The sequence below is a fragment of the Anolis sagrei genome, chromosome 12, assembly GCF_037176765.1.
Source record: "Anolis sagrei isolate rAnoSag1 chromosome 12, rAnoSag1.mat, whole genome shotgun sequence".
NCBI classification, from domain to species: Eukaryota; Metazoa; Chordata; class Lepidosauria; order Squamata; family Dactyloidae; genus Anolis; species Anolis sagrei.
Window position 1 is genome coordinate 20,366,923 of NC_090032.1, and position 17,047 is coordinate 20,383,969.

The 17,047-nt window shown below is 45.5% G+C and overlaps 1 protein-coding gene across 1 annotated transcript in view; it reads left to right on the forward strand.

The window, feature by feature from the left end:
* The first annotated feature begins 1,439 nt into the window (after window positions 1–1,439).
* The window catches only part of EHD1 (EH domain containing 1), a 37,791-nt gene continuing 22,183 nt past the window's right edge, over window positions 1,440–17,047 (forward strand). The window contains exons 1-3 of the mRNA XM_067472552.1: window positions 1,440–1,644; window positions 5,023–5,440; window positions 11,111–11,208. Coding sequence (XP_067328653.1) covers window positions 1,626–1,644; window positions 5,023–5,440; window positions 11,111–11,208 — 535 coding nt within the window. The 5' untranslated portion in view covers window positions 1,440–1,625. The remainder of the gene's footprint in view (window positions 1,645–5,022; window positions 5,441–11,110; window positions 11,209–17,047) is intronic.

Genomic DNA, 17,047 nt, shown 5'->3' on the forward strand with positions numbered 1-17,047 from the left:
GGGAGAACAAGGGATTTCCTGGGTCCTGATAAAAGATGTGTATAGGCAAAAAGGGTGGCTATGGGTGGTGTCTGGATCTCAACCCTGTAGGCAAAGGAAATCCTTTGACACAAGGGAGCATACACAAGCACCATGATTGATTTAATCAGTCTGTTTTTCCGGGCTTTTGGCTGACAAAATCTCTGGCCCTTGTTTGTCTGACTCTGAAAAACAAAGCCATAGATTTGCCAGCATTTGTCCATGCATTGTCAGTATGGATGGAGTTTCTTCCAAGGAAATTGGATTTCCTTAACTGTAATCCCCAGGTCACATATTCTTTTATAGGGTAAAGTTCAAGAGGGGGAAGGCAAGGAGAGGGGTGAGGGTACATCTTATTTCATTTCACCTCATTACATATCATATACTTCATATATATATTCTTCACAGTCTTTCATAACTCATAGATTTCATAGGAAAGATCCCCATCCCAGCGAAGTTTATTAGAAAACCCACAGCAATTAATAAAGGCAATCAGCAGAGTTCCTGAGGTATGATCCTTTGCAACAAGGGCATGCACCCACAGGCGGGGGCCATACTTCAGAAGCGGCTTGGCTTTTGGAGTTCAGGGAGGAAGTCCGTGATGCTAGGGCATTAAGTCAATCAGTGAGGGCAGAAAGGTTCGCAAAGAGTCCGCAAATGGTGGAGAGTGGGGCAATGTCCTTTGGAGAACTACATTTCCCTGATCAGGGGCCAGGGTCCAGTGCACAAGCCAGAGAATTCACAGAGAGGAAACAGGAACCCAGTTATGTGCGCTGGGTCAGGAAGCAGCAGAATCCATTTTCCGGCCCTTGGCGAACTTCAAATACTTGGGGGGGGGGGGGGGGAGATGCTCTGCATCAGTAGTAGTAGTAGTAATTATTATTATTATTATTATTATTAATTATGATTATTATTATTAGTTGTAGTAGTAATTCTGGGAGTTGGAAGTCCAAAACACCTCTTAGTTGTAGTAGTAGTAGTAATTATTATTATTAATTATTATTATTAATTATGATGATGATGATGATTAGTAGTAGTAATTCTGGGAGTTGGAAGTCCAAAACACCTCTTAGTTGTAGTAGTAGTAGTAATTATTATTATTAATTATTATTATTATTATTATTAGTAGTAGTAATTCTGGGAGTTGGAAGTCCAAAACACCTCTTAGTTGTAGTAGTAGTAGTAATTATTATTATTAATTATTATTATTATTATTAGTAGTAGTAGTAATTCTGGGAGTTGGAAGTCCAAAACACCTCTTAGTTGTAGTAGTAGTAGTAATTATTATTATTATTATTTATTATTATTAATTATGATGATTATTATTAGTAGTAGTAATTCTGGGAGTTGGAAGTCCAAAACACCTCTTAGTTGTAGTAGTAGTAGTAATTATTATTATTAATTATTATTATGATTATTAATTATGATGATGATTATTAGTTGTAGTAGTCATTCTGGGAGTTGGAAGTCCAAAACACCTCTCATGCGAAGAAGGGAAGGAAATTCTCAAGGTTCTAGAACCCCGGTTCTAGAACCCGGCCCTGTTCACAAAGAAGCCGGGTTCCGGCTCAACCGCTGATGCTGAAAGAACACATGAAGGAGCCGAAATGGACGAAGGGACCTCAGGTGACCCTCCGAATTTGTGTGTTTCAGTAGGAATTCAATGGGGTGAACTACCGATTCCAATAATACTCATTCTATTCCAATAATAAGCCGGAAATGAAAGGGGAAGCCTCTACCTTTGTGTATTTACATGTTATTGTTATTCCACTGTCTCCAAGGCATTGAAAGTTTGCCTTTCTGTGTATATTCTTGGATTATCAAGTGTCTAGATGTCATCGGGGTTTGTGAAAATATTAGAAAAAGCCAGTCAAGGCTTGAATACAGCGGAATAGCGATGATATGACAAATACACAAAGGTAAAGGCTTCCCCTTTCATTTCCGGCGTGCTGAAGGCAGTGCTCAACTCTGGCCAGGAGGAGGCGCTCGCGTTCCATTTCCAAGCCAAGGAGCCTGTTGTCTGTAGACACCTCTTGGCCCAGGCCTCCCTTAGAAGTTACTTTTTTCAGACCTCCAGCCCTTGGAAGTTACTTTTTAGGACCCCCCCCATTCCTTTGGAAGTTACTTTTTTCAGACCTCCAGCCCTTGGAAGTTACTTTTTAGGACCCCCCCCATTCCCTTGGAAGTTACTTTTTTGTACCCCCATTCCCTTGGAAGTTACTTTTTAGGACCACCCATTCCCTTGGAAGTTACTTTTTAGGATCCCCCCATTCCCTTGGGAATTACTTTTTAGGACCCCCCATTCTCTTGGAAGTTACTTTTTAGGACCCCCCCATTCCCTTGGAAGTTACTTTTTAGGACCACCCCCATTCCCTTGGAAGTTACTTTTTAGGACCCCCCATTCCCTTGGAAGTTACTTTTTAGGACCCCCCCCCATTCCCTTGGAAGTTACATTTTAGGACCCCCATTCCATTGGAAGTTACTTTTTAGGACCCCCCATTCCATTGGAACTTACTTTTTAGGACCCCCCCCATTCCATTGGAAGTTACTTTTTAGGACCCCCCCATTCCCTTGGAAGTTACTTTTTAGGACCCCCCCATTCCCTTGGAAGTTACTTTTTAGGACCCCCATTCCATTGGAAGTTACTTTTTAGGATCCCCCCATTCCCTTGGAAGTTACTTTTTAGGACCCCCCCATTCCCTTGGAAGTTACTTTTTAGGACCCCCCATTCCATTGGAACTTACTTTTTAGGACCCCCCCATTCCATTGGAAGTTACTTTTTAGGACCCCCCCCCCATTCCCTTGGAAGTTACATTTTAGGATCCCCCCTTTCCATGGAAGTTCATTTTTTTTAGACCTCCAGCCCTTTGAAGTTACTTTTCAGGACTCCCATCCCATGAAAGTTATTTTTAGGGCCCCGTCCCCCCATCCCATGAAAGTTACTTCCTTTAGACCTCCGGCCCATGGAAGTTACTTTTTTTAGACATCCAGCCCTTGGAAGTTACTTTTTAGGACTCCTATTCCATGGAAGTTACTTTTTAGGATCCCCCCATTCCATGAAAGTTCCTTTTTTTTAGACCTCCAGCCCTTGGAAGTTACTTTTTAGGACTCCTATCCCATGGAAGTTGCTTTTTAGGACCTCCTTCCATCCCATGAAAGTTACTTTTTTAGACCTCCATCCCTTGGAAGTTACTTTTCAGGACTCCCATCCCATGAAAGTTACTTTGCTTAGACCTCCAGCACTTGGAAATTACTTTTTAGGACTCCCATCCCATAAAAGTTACTTTTTTACACCTCCATCCCTTGGAAGTTGCTTTTTAGGACCTCCCATCTAATGAAAATTACTTTTTAAAGATCTCCAGCCCTTGGAAGTTACTTTTTAGGAACCCCTTCTCTTGGAAACTCCTTTTTTCAGACCCTCCAGTCCTTGGATATTAATTTTTAGGACTCCTATCCAATGGAAGTTACTTTTTAGGACCCCCTTCCATCCCTCGAAAGTTACTTTTTTCGATCTCCAGCCCTTGGAAGTTACTTTTTAGGTCTCCTGTCCCATGGAAGTTACTTTTTATGACCACCCATCCATTAAAGTTACTTTGTTTAGACCTCCATCCCTTGGAAGTTACTTTTTAGGACTCCTATCCCATAAAAGTTACTTTTTTTAGGACCCCCATCCCATAAAAATTACTTTTTAAGACCTCCAGCCCTTGGAAGTTACTTTTTAGGACTCCTATCCCATGGAAGTTACTTTTTGGCACCCCCCCTTACATCCCTTGGGCGGGAAGAATGACGTCAGAGAAGTGGGCGGGGATTGTACAATTAATGGGCGGGGCTTTGACAAATGTTGAGGAGAAGGGGAGCCAATCAGCAGCCGGTTTTAGCAAAGGGGCGGGAAGAATGACGTCAGAGAAGTGGGCGTGGACTTGCATGTCCGAGCAGTGGGCGGGGTTTTTAAAAATGCTAAAATCAATGGCGGGGCTTTGAAGAATGTTGAAGAGACGGGGAGCCAATCAGCAGCCGGTTATAGCAAAGGGGCGGGAAGAATGACGTCAAGAAGTGGGCGGGGACTTGCATGTCAGATTAAAAATGTAGATAAATGGGCGTGGCTTTGAAGAACATAGAGGAGAAGGGGAGCCAATCAGCAGCCGGTTGTAGCAAAGGGGCGGGAAGAATGACGTCAGAGTAGTGGGCGGGGATTTTAAAATCCCTTGGAAGTTACTTTTTAGGACCCCCTCGTTCCATGAAAGTTACTTTGTTTAGACCTCCATCCTTTGGAAGTTACTTTTTAGGACCCCCCCATCCCATAAAAGTTACTTTTTAAAGACCTCCTCCCTTGGAAGTTACTTTTTAAGACTCCCATCTCATGAAAGTTATTTTTAGGACCCCCATCCCATAAAAGTTACTTTTTAAAGACCTCCATCCCTTAGAAGTTACTTTTTTTAGACCTCCATCCCCTGGAAGTTACTTTTTAGGACTCCCATCCCATGAAAGTTCCTTTTTATGACCCCCTTCCATCCCATGAAAGTTCCTTTTTTAGACCTCCAGCCCTTGGAAGTTACTTTTTAGGTCTTCTATCTCCCATGTAACTTCCATCCCTTGGGCGGGAGGAATGACGTCAGAGAAGTGGGCGGGGATTTTAAAAATGTAGATAAATGGGCGTGGCTTTGAAGAACATAGAAGAGAAGGGGAGCCAATCAGCAGCCGGTTTTAGCAAAGGGGCGGGAAGAATGACGTCAGAACAGTGGGCGGGGACTTTCATGCTTGAAGTCAGAGCAGTGAGTAAGGATTCAAAAATGCTGGATCAAGGGGCGGGGCTTTGACTGCTGTGGAGAAATGGGCGGGGACAGAACGTTGAGGAGAGGGGGGAGCCAATCAGCATAGGGGGGCGTGGCCGCTATAAAAGGCAGGTCCCTCGGCGGCGTGCGTCCAGTGAGGCGTGAGGCGCCGCGGGCGGAGGAGCTCCGGCGAGTGAGTGAGTGAGACAGTGGTGTTATTTCCTTCCCTCAGTGGGGGGCTCGACGATGTTCAGCTGGGTGAGCCGGGACGCGCGCCGTCGCAAGGAGCCGGAGCTGTTCCGCACGGTGTCGGAGGGTCTGCGGCAGCTGTACGCGGGGAAGCTGCTCCCGCTGGAGGAGCAGTACCGCTTCCACGAGTTCCACTCCCCGGCGCTGGAGGGCGCGGACTGGGAGAGCAAGCCGATGGTGCTGCTGGTGGGCCAGTACTCCACCGGGAAGACCACCTTCATCCGCCACCTGCTCGAGCAGGACTTCCCCGGCATGCGCATCGGGCCCGAGCCCACCACAGACTCCTTCATCGCCGTCATGGGCGGGGAGGCCGAGGGCGTCGTGCCCGGGAACGCCCTCGTCGTCGACCCCCGGCGCCCCTTCCGCAAGCTCGGCGCCTTCGGGAACGCCTTCCTCAACAGGTGAGACTCCCACAAGGCTTGGGCCTGCTCTTCAATGTTTTGGACTTCAACTCCCACAAGGCCTAGCGGGCCAGGACCCTTCCAGAGGAAGGGTCCTGGGCCGCTAGGCCTTGTGGGAGTTGAAGTCCAAAACACCTCGAAGGCCCAAGTTGGCCCAGGCCTCCCTTGGAAGTCACTTTTTTCAGACCTCCATGCCTTAGAAGTTACTTTTTAGGGCCCCCATCTCTTGGAAGTTACTTTTTTAGATCTCCATCCCTTAGAAGGTACTTTTTAAGACCTCTATCCCTTGGAAGTTACTTTTTTAGACCCCCATCCCTTGGAAGTTACTATTTTAGACCTCCAGCCCTTAAAGTTACTTTTTAGGAACCCCATCTCTTGGAAGTTACTTTTTATAGACCTCCTATCCCTTGGAAGTTACTTTTATCAGACTTCCAGCTCTTGGAAATTACTTTTTAGGAACTCCACCCTTGGAAGTTACTTTTTATAGACCTCCTATCCCTTGGAAGTTACTTTTTTCAGACCTCCATCTCTTAGAAGTTACTTTTTAGGGCCCCCATCTCTTGGAAGTTACTTTTTTAGATCTCCATCCCTTAGAAGTTACTTTTTAGGACCCCACATCCCTTGGAAGTTACTTTTTAGGAACCCCACCTCTTGGAAGTTTACTCTTTTCAGACTCCAGCAATTGGAAGTTTACTTTTTTCAGACCTAAATCCTTTAGAAGTTACTTTTTAGGAACACCATCTCTTGGAAGTTACTTTTTAGGACTCCTATCCTATGGAAGTTTTTTAGGCCTCTCCCCTTGCATATTACTTTTTAGGACCCCCATACCATTGAACTCCATCCCTTAGGAGTTACTTTTTCAGAACCCCATCCCTTGGAAGCTCCTCTTTTTGGACCCCCATCCCTTAGAAGTTACTTTTTTTCAGAACTCCATCCTTTAGAAGTTACTTTTTCAGAACCCCATCCCTTGGAATCTACTTTTTTCAGACCTCCAGCCTATGGGAGATACTTTTATCAGACTTCCAGCTCTTGGAAGTTACTTTTTTCAGACCTCCATCTCTTAGAAGTTACTTTTTAGGGCCCCCATCTCTTGGAAGTTACTTTTTATAGACCACCTATCCCTTGGAAGTTACTTTTTTAGACCTCCAGCCCTTAGAAGTTACTTTTTCAGACCTCCATCTCTTAGAAGCTACTTTTTAAGACTTCCATCCCTTAGAAGTTACTTTTTAGGACTCCCCCCCCCCCCCCCAATTCCTTGGAATCTACTTTTTTTAGATCTCCAGCCCATGGGAGATATTTTTATCAGACTTCCAGCTCTTGGAAGTTACTTTTTAAAGACCTTCAGCCCTTGGAAGTTACTTTTTAGGACTCCTATCCCTTGGAAGTTACTTTTTTTAGACCTTCAGCCCTTGGAAGTTCCTTTTTTCAGACCTCCAGCCCATGGGAGATACTTTTACCAGACTTCCAGCTCTTGAAAGTTACTTTTTAGGACTCCCATCCCATGAAAGTTACTTTTTTTAGACCTCCAGCCCTTGGAAGTTAGTTTTTATGAACCCCCCCCCCCCCCGTCCCATGAAAGTTACTTTTTTAAGACCTCCAGCCCTTGGAAGTTAGTTTTTATGACCCCCCCATCCCATGGAAGTTACTTTTTTCATACTTCCAGCCCTTGGAAATTACTCTTTAGGACTCCTATCCCATGGAAGTTACTTTTTTAAAACCTTCAGCCCTTGGAAGTTACTTTTTAAGACTCCTATCCCATGGAAATTACTTTTTAGGACCTCCCCCCCATACCATGGAAGTTACTTTGTTTAGACGTCCAGCCCTCAGAAGTTACTTTTTATGATTCCTATCCCATGGAAGTTATTTTTAGGACCCCCATCCCTTGGAAGTTACTTTTTAGGACCCTTTTCCCATGGAACTCACTTTTTAAAGGATCCCTGTCTCTAGGAAGTTACTTTCAGGACCCCCATCCGGTGGAACTTACTTTTTTCAGACCACCAGCTCTTGGTAGTTCCTTTTTTCACACCCTCCAGCCCTTGGAAGTTACTTTTTCTGGCCCCAACTCTTGAGGATTCGAAAAAGTACCTCCCGCCCCCTTAATTAACCATTTTTCCTTTCTAAAGAAGTTCCAAGTGATGGAGTGTGGAAAAAGTAACTTGGCTGGAGGGGGTTCTTATTTCTACTACTACTAAAGATGTCCTGAATATGACAAACTCTTTAAACTAGGGAGAAAAAAAACAAACAAATAGGTAAACATAGCAATAATAATAACAACAACAATAATAATAATAATGGTAGTAGTAGTAGTAATAGTAGTTCTGGAACTGGACAATCTGAACAAAAGTAACCTTTTCTTCCACAGTATCATAGAATCCTATAAGTTAGGAAGAGACCCCAAAGGCCATCCAGTCCAGCCCCCTTTTGCTAGACACTACTGATGCCGACTTGGAATCACATTGGCTTCTTTTGCTGCAGCATCACACTGTTGACTCATGTTCGGTTTGTGGTCTTTGACAATTTTCAAGTCCGACGTCCCCCGCCCTATATAGTTTTTTATTGCCTATGGGCTGTTTGCGTACATTTTTTTGTGCTGACATTAATTGTTATTAGTTTGGGCGCAGCTCTAATCGGTCACCGTTATCTGGTGGCGCTTCAGTTGTCGCATTCACAAAGTTGTCGAAGGCTTCCATGGCCGGAATCACTGGGTTGTTGTAGGTTTTTTTGGGCTATATGGCCATTTTCTAGAAGCATTCTCTCCTGACGTTTCGCCTGCATCTATGGCAAGCATCCTCAGAGGGAGTGAGGTCTGTTGAAACTAGGAAAGTGGGTTTATATATCTGTGGAATGACCAAGGTGGGACAAAGGACTCTTGTCTGTTGGAGCTAGGTGTGAACAATTTCTGTGTTCTCAATATGTTGTGTCCAGCAGAGCACCTGATGAACCAACCTGGACACAACATATTATTTGAGAACACAGAAATGCTGGACCACACCAACAACCACCATGTCAGACTACACAGAGAAGCCACTGAAATCCACAAGCATGTGGACAATTTCAACAGAAAGGAAGAGACCATGAAAATGAACAAAATCTGGCTAACAGTATTAAAAAACTCTAACATTACAACAGCACAACAACAGAGAGGAAACAAACAAGGACATCGAATCATCTCTCAACAAAAGATTGCTCCAGGCACTGCCAGGCAATCAAATGCTAATCAAGGTGGTCAGTTGAAACATTCATACCTAGCTCCAGCAGACAAGAGTCCTTTGTCCCACCCTGGTCATTCCACCCTTTTTCCTACTTCCAACAGACCTCACTATCTCTGAGGATGCTTGCCATAGATGCAGGCGAAATGTCAGGAGAGAATGCCTCTAGAACATGGCCATATAGCCCGAAAAAACCTGCAACAACCCATTCACAAAGTTGCATTTTTCCATGGACTGAGCGTGTTCCCATTGAGTTTCCCTTGGCATCCAAAGGGGCTTTAAAAGCACACCGCATGACACACGTAGCGCTGACCATTGTTTGCTCTGCTGTCACAGATGGCATTCAAGAGCTTGCAAAGTTTCTCGTGTTGAGACCAGAAGGAGGGTTAGTAAATGCTGAACTTATAGGAGGGTTTAAGTGTACATTCAACCGTGAATATGTATGGATGTGGCCCCTTGGACAGTTTTTGCGGGCCCTCCTCTCTTATCCTACTTCCATCCCTCTTTTTTCTCCCTCCCTCTCTCTGTTCTCCTTCCTTCCTTCCTTCTTGTCTTTCCTTCCTTCTCTCTTTCCTTTCTCCTTCCCTTCCTTCCATCCATCTTTCTCTTCCTCCCTTCCTTCCCTTTTGTCTCTCCTTCCCTTTTTCCTCCTTCTTCCTTTCTCTCTTTCCTTCCTCCTTCTCTTCCATCTTTTCGTCCTTCCTTCCCTCTCTCCCTCTTTCTCCTTCCTTCCTTCCATTTTGTCATTCCTTCTCTCTTTCCTTTATCCTTCCCTTCCTTCCATCCATCTTTCTCTTCCGCCCTTCCTTCCCTTTTGTCTTTCCTTCCCTCTTCCCTCCTTCCTCTCTTTCCTTCCTCCTTCCATTCTTCTCTTCCATCCTTTCGTCCTTCCTTCCCTCTCTCCCTCTTTCTCCTTCCTTCCTTTCCTTTTGTCTTTTCTTCCTTCCCCCTTTCCTTTATCCCTTCCTTCCATCCTTCTCTTCCTCCCTTCCTTCTCTCTTTCCTTCCTCCTTCCCTTTTGTCTTTTTTTCCTTTTCTCTTTCCTACTTTATCTCTTTCCTTCCTCCATCCCTTCCTTCCTTCCTTCCACCCACCCACCCACCCACCCTTCCCTCCCTTTTGCCTTTCTCTTTCCATCCTTCCCTTCCACCCCTTCATCCCTCCTTCCCTCTCTCTCTTTTCCTTCCCTTTTGTCTTTCCTTCCTTCTCTTACCTCCCTCTTTTTCCTTCTTTCCTTCCCTCCTTTCTCTCTTTCCTTCCTTCCTCCTTCCCTTCCTTCCTTCCACCCACCCTTCCCTACCTTTTGCCTTTCTCTTTCCATCCTTCCCTTTCATCCTTCCCTCTCTCCCTTTCTTCTTCCTTCCCTTTTGTCTTTCCTTCCTTCTTTCTTTATCCTTTCCTTCCATCCATCCTTCTCTTCCTTCCTTCTCTTTCCTTCCTCCTTCCCTTTCATCCTTCCTTCCCTTTTGTCTTTCTTTCCTTCCCTCTTTCCTCCTTTCTCTCTTCCCTTCCTCCTTCCCTTCCAACCTTCCTTCCACCCACCCTTCCCTCCCTTTTGCCTTTCTCTTTCCATCCTTCCCTTCCACCCTTTCATCCTTCCTTCCCTCTCTCTCTTTCTTCTTCCTTCCCTTTTGTCTTTCCTTCCTTCTCTTACCTCCCTCTTTTTCCTTCCTTCCCTCCCTTTTGCCTTTCTCCTTCCATCCTTCCTTTCCCCCCTTTCGTCCTTCCCTTCCTCTCTCCCTCTTTCTTCTTCCGTCCCTTTTGTCTTTCTTTCCTTCCCTCTTTCCTACTTTATCTCTTTCCTTCCTCCATCCCTTCCTTCCTTCCCTCCTTCCTTCCTTCCTTCCTTCCTTCCTTCCCTTTTGTCTTTTCTTCCTTCTCTCTTTCCTTTATTGCTATTATTATATTATTTATATATTATAATAGTATTGTACTTTATTATTATTATTATTATTATTATTATACGGCTCTCCATGTAGTCATGCCAGCCACATGACCTTGGAAGTGTCTATGGACAACGCCGGCTCTTCGGCTTAGAAATGGAGATGAGCACCCCCCCCCCCCGAGTCGGACATGACTGGACTTAATGTCAGGAGACAACCTTTACCTTTACTTACTATTATTAACTTCAGGAGGAGTGTCTTGGCTTCACCAAATCCACTCTTGGAGCCACCACTGGGCAGGGTTGGCTCCATCCATGAGATGAATTGGTCCAGGAAAGTCCCCTTTCAGTTGCTTAAAGGGACGGTCTCGGTTGCCCATTTTTCCCTGCCTGGCATGATCCAGCTTTCTGGGGAATTTTGCCACTTCCTTTCTCTTGACTGGAAGGGAAGCGTTGTGAAAAAGCAGAAGATGCAGATCTTGGTACACAAAGACCTCCTTCTGAAAAGAAATCCAAATTTTGCGAGACTTGTGTGGGTTGAGACAGAACATTCACCCCTCTTTCTTTCCCCATTTACAGGTTCATGTGCGCCCAGCTCCCCAACCCCGTCTTGGACAGCATCAGCATCATTGACACACCTGGGATCCTATCGGGAGAGAAGCAGCGGATAAGCAGAGGTACTTCTCACATTTTGCATGACTTGTGTACATAATAGCTTCATCTCAATTACCATTATACACACTGGGTTGCTGTAAACGTTAAGCATGGATGGAGCAAGCGCATTTCCTTGAGGAAGGCTGTTCTTCTGTTGTTGTCATCTATTTCTCTGACCCTGGAACTCAACAAAAAAGCTCCTGTTTTGTAGCAGATTTCCCATGAAGCGGGTGAGGTGGCAATCCTTTGTGATATTATACATTTTTAAAATATGAAAACCATAGGTCTGCATTTTAGATGGGTTAGGAATCAGATGGTTTTCCCTGTAATAGGCAGTAAGAGCACCTAAAGCTTCGGAGAGCTTCTGTCCAACCATTTCAAAGCTCCCTGCTTGGGTGGTGATGGCATGATCATCAGCGTAGATGGATGAGGAATCAGCTGGTTTTTCCTGTAAGACACAGTAAGAGCACCCAAAGCTTCAGAGAGCTTCTTTTCAGCCATTTCAAAGTTCTTTGCTTGAGCGGTGATGGCATGATCGTCAGCGTAGATGGATGAGGAATCGGCTGGTTTTCCCTGTAAAAGGCAGTAAGAGCACTCAAAGCTTTGGAGAGCTAATTTTCAACCATTTCAAAACTCCCTTCTTGGGTGGTGATGGCACGATCGTCAGCATAGATGGCGATGGCACGATCGTTGGCATAGATGGATGAGGAATCAGCTGGTATTCCCTGTAAGGCAGTAAGAGCACGTAAAGCTTTGGAGAGCTTCTTTTCAGCCATTTCAAAGCTCCCTGCTAGGGCGGTGATAGCATGATCGTCAGCGTAGATGGATGAGGAATCAGCTGGTTTTCCCTGTAAAAGGCAGTAAGAGCACCTAAAGCTTCAGAGAGCTTCTGTCCAACCATTTCAAAGCTCCCTGCTTGAGCGGTGATGGCATGATCATCAGCATAGATGGATGAGGAATCAGCTGGTTTTCCCTGTAAGAGGCAGTAAGCACACCTAAAGCTTTGGAGAGCTTCTGTAAACCATTTCAAAGCTCCCTGCTTGAGCGGTGATGGCATGATCGTCAGCATAGATGGATGAGGAATCAGCTGGTTTTCCCTGTAAGAGGCAGTAAGCGCACCTAAAGCTTCGGAGAGCTTCTTTTCTGCCATTTCAAAGCTCCCTGCTTGAGCGGTGATGGCATGATCGTCAGCATAGATTAAATTCTCTGTCCCTTCTGGATTTGTGTAGATGTTAAACATGGATAGAGCAAGCTGGTTTTCCCTGTAATAGGCAGTAAGAGCACCTAAAGCTTTGGAGACCTTCTGTTTAACCATTTCAAATCTCCCTGCTTGGATGGTGATGGCACTGTCGTCAGCATAGATTAAATTATCTGTCCCTTCTGGCAGTGGCTGGTCATTTTTGTAGATGTTGAACATGGATGGGGCAAACACGTTCCCCAGAGGCAGGCCGTTCTTCTGTTTCCGCCATCTGCTTCTCTGGCCCTGGAACTCAACAAAAAATCTCCTGTTTTGTAGCAGATTTCCTATGAAATGGGTGAGGTGGTCGTCCTTTGTCATATTGTACATTTTTTTCAGGAGAAGGTCATGGTTTACAGTGTCATGGATTTGGAATCAACTGGTTTTCCCAGTAATGGGCAGTAAGAGCTTTTCAAAGCTTCCTGCTTGAGCGGTGATGGCACAATTGTCAGCATAGATAGAACTTTCTCTTCTGGCAGTGGCTGGTCATTGGTGTAAATGTTAAACATGGATGGAGCAAGCCGGTTTTCCCTGTAATAGGCAGTAAGAGCACCTAAAGTTTCGGAGAGCTTCTGCCCCACCATTTCAAAACTCCCTGCTTGAGTGGTGATGGCATGATCGTCAGCGTAGATGGGTTAGGAATCAGCTAGTTTTCCCTGTAAGAGGCAGTAAGAGCACCTAAAGCTTCGGAGAGCTTCTCTCCAACCATTTCAAAGCTCCCTGCTTGAGTGGTGATGGCATGATCGTCAGCGTAGATGGGTTAGGAATCAGCTGGTTTTCCCTGTAAGAGGCAGTAAGAGCACCTAAAGCTTCGGAGAGCTTCTATTCAGCCATTTCAAAGCGCCCTGCTTGGGTGGTGATGGCATGATCGTCAGCGTAGATGGATGAAGAATCAGCTGGTTTCCCCTGTAAGAGGCAGTAAGAGCACCTAAAGCTTCGGAGAGCTTCTATTCGGCCATTTCAAAGCTCCCTGCTTGGGTGGTGATGATGCGATCGTCAGCGTAGATGGGTTAGGAATCAGCTGGTTTTCCCTGTAAGAGGCAGTAAGAGCACCTAAAGCTTCGGAGAGCTTCTTTTCAGCCATTTCAAAGCTCCCTGCTTGGGTGGTGATGGCATGATCATCAGCGTAGATGGATGAGGAATCAGCTGGTTTTCCCTGTAATAGGCAGTAAGAGCACCCAAAGCTTTGGAGAGCTTCTGTCCAACCATCTCAAAGCTCCCTGCTTGAGCGGTGATGGCATGATTGTCAGTGTAGATGGATGAGGAATCAGCTGTTTTTCCTTATAAGAGGCAGTAAGAGCATCTAAAGCTTCGGAGAGCTTCTATTCGGCCATTTCAAAGCTCCTGCTTGGGTGGTGATGATGCGATCATCAGCGTAGATGGGTTAGGAATCAGCTGGTTTCCCCTGTAAGAGGCAGTAAGAGCACCTAAAGCTTCGGAGAGCTTCTGTCCAACCTTTTCAAAGCTCCCTGCTTGAGTGGTGATGGCATGATCGTCAGCGTAGATGGGTTAGGAATCAGCTGGTTTTCCCTGTAAGAGGCAGTAAGAGCACCTAAAGCTTCGGAGAGCTTCTATTCGGCCATTTCAAAGCTCCCTGCTTGGGTGGTGATGGCATGATCGTCAGCGTAGATGGGTTAGGAATCAGCTGGTTTTCCCTGTAAGAGGCAGTAAGCTCCGTGATATCCGTGGACTGTATATCCTCATCTTTTTCCATCTTGAAAACCAACTTATTTGGACCTTTTTGCAGAACCACTCCTCCTCCTTCTGTCTGTGCTAAACATTTCCAGGAATCCGCTGCCTTTTGCTCCTGGTCCTGCCCATTCCTTTTGGCCAGGAAGGAATCGCATTCCGAGCTGCTTCTCGAGAGCCCGGCCTCGCCATTGGGGAAAGGCTCCTTCTGCTTGGAAAGGAAAAACGTGGCGGCGAGTGCCAAGTTTCCCGGTCAAGGAGGGCAGCTAAATATAGCGTATTTTCTCCTCGATGCCGCCCGACTGTTTAGTATCATGCAGTGCGCGCTCTCAACCTTGGTATTCTACTAAACTAGCTGTACCTGCCATGCTCAACCTTCCCTCCCTCTTTCCCTCCTTCCTTCGCTCCCTCTTTCCTTTCTTCCTTCCCTCTTTTCTTTCCTTCTCTCCTTTCTTCCTTCCCTCCCTCTTCCCTTCCTCCCCCTTTTCTTTTGCTTCCTCTTTTGCTTTTTGCTTCCATCCTTCCTTCTCTTTCCTTCTTCCCTCCCTTTCCTTCCTTCCCTCTTTTTTTCCTTCTCTCCATTCTTCCTTCTCTACCTCTTGTGTTCCTTCTCTCTTTCTTTTCTTCCCTCCCTCTTTCCTTCCTTCCCCTTTTCTTTTCCTTCCTCTTTCTCTCCTTCTCTACCTCTTTCCTTCCCTCCTTTGCTTTTCTTCCATCCTTCCTTCTCTTTCCTTCTTCCCTCCCTTTCCTTCCTTCCCTCTTTTTTTCCTTCTCTCCTTTCTTCCTTCTCTACCTCTTGCGTTCCTTCCTTTGCTTTTTGCTTCCATCCTTCCTTCTCGCTTTCCTTCCTTCGTTCCCTCTTTCCTTCCTTCCCTCTTTTCTTTCCTTCTCTCCTTTCTTCCTTCCCTACCTCTTTCCTTTCTACCTCTTTCCTCCCTTCCCTCTTTTTTCCTTCTCTCCTTTCTTCCTTTTCTACCTCTTGTGTTCCTTCCTTTGCTTTTTGCTTCCATCCCTCCTTCTCTTTTTTCTTTTCTTCCCTCCCTCCCTCTTTCCTTCCTTCCCTCTTTTCTTCTCTCTTTTCTTCTCTACCCCTTCCTTTCTTCGCTTTTTGCTTCCATCCTTCTTTCTCTCTTTCCTTCTTCCCTCCTTCTTTCCTTCCTTCGCTCCCTCTTTCCTTCCCTTCTCTCCTTTCTTCCTTCTCTACCCCTTTCCTTCCCTCCTTTGCTTTTTGCTTCCATCCTTCTTTCTCTCTTTCCTTCTTCCCTCCCTCTTCCCTTCCTTCACTCCCTCTTCCCTTCTTCCCCCTTTTCTTTTCCTTCTCTCCTTTCTTCCGTCTCTACCCCTTTCATTTCCTCCTTCGCTTTTTGCTTCCATCCTTCTTTCTCTCTTTCCTTTCCTCCCTCTTTCTCTCCTTTCTTCCTTCTCTACCTCTTGCATTCCTTCCATTGCTCTTTGCTTCCATCCTTCCTTCTCTCTTTCCTTCTTTTCTTCCCTTCCTCTTTTCTTGCTTCACTTCCTCTTTCCTTCATTCCCTCGTTTCTTCCCTTCTCTCCTTCCTTTCTTCCCTCCCTCTTCCCTTCCTTCACTCCCTCTTTCCTTCCTTCCCTCTTTCCTTTCCTTCTCTCCTTTCTTCCTTCTCTACCCCTTTCCTTCCCCCCTTCGCTTTTGGCTTCCATCCTTCTTTCTCTCTTTCCTTCTTCCCTCCCTCTTTCCTTTCTTTGCTCCCTCTTTCCTTCCTTCCCTCTTTCCTTTCCTTCTCTCCTTTCTTCCTTCTCTACCCCTTTCCTTCCCTCCTTCGCTTTTTGCTTCCATCCTTCTTTCTCTCTTTCCTTTCCTCCCTCTTTCTCTCCTTTCTTCCTTCTCTCCCTCTTGCATTCCTTTCTTTGCTTCCATCCTTCCTTCTCTCTTTCCTTCTTTTCTTCCTTCACTTCCTCTTTCCTTCATTCCCTCGTTTCTTTCCTTCTCTCCTTCCTTTCTTCCCTACCACTTTCCTTCCTTCCCCATTTTCTTTTCCTTCTCGTTTCTTCCTTCCCTACCTCTTTCCTTCCTTCCCTCTTTTTTCTTCTCTCCTTTCTTCCTTCTCTACCCTTTTCATTCCCTCCTTTGCTTTTTGCTTCCATCCTTCCTTCTCTCTTTTCTTCCCTCCCTCTTTCTCTCTTTTCTTCCTTCGCTCCCTCTTTCCTTCCCTCCCTCTTTTGTTTCCTTCTCTCCTTCCTTTCTTCCCTACCACTTTCCTTCCTTCCCCATTTTCTTTTCCTTCTCGTTTCTTCCTTCCCTACCTCTTTCCTTCCTTCCCTCTTTTTTCCTTCTCTCCTTTCTTCCTTCTCTACCCCTTTCCTTCCTTCCCTCCTTCGCTTTTTGCTTCCATCCTTCCTTCTCTCTTTTCTTCCCTCCCTCTTTCACTCTTTTCTTCCTTCCTTTCCTCTTTTCTTCTCTCTTCCTTCTCTACCCCTTCCCTTCTTCACTTTTTGCTTCCATCCTTCCTTTTCTCTTTCCTTTCCTCCCTCTTTCTCTCTTTTTTCCTTCTCTACCTCTTGCGTTCCTTCCTTTGCTTTTTGCTTCCATCCTTCCTTCTCTCTTTCCTTCTTTTCCTCCCTTCCTCTTTTCTTCCTTCACTTCCTCTTTCCTACATTCCCTCGTTTCTTTCCTTCTCTCCTTCCTTTCTTCCCTCCCTCTTCCCTTCCTTTACTCCCTCTTTCCTTCCTTCTCTACCCCTTTCCTTCCCTCTTCGCTTTTTGCTTCCTTCCTTCTTTCTCTCTTTCCTTCTTCCCTCCCTCTTTCCTTCCTTCGCTCCCTGTTTCCTTCCTTCCCTCTTTCCTTTCCTTCTCTCCTTTCTTCCTTCTCTACCCCTTTCCTTCCATCCTTCTTTCTCTCTTTCCTTCTTCCCTCCTTCTTTCCTTCCTTCACTTCCTCTTTCCTTCATTCCCTCCTTTCTT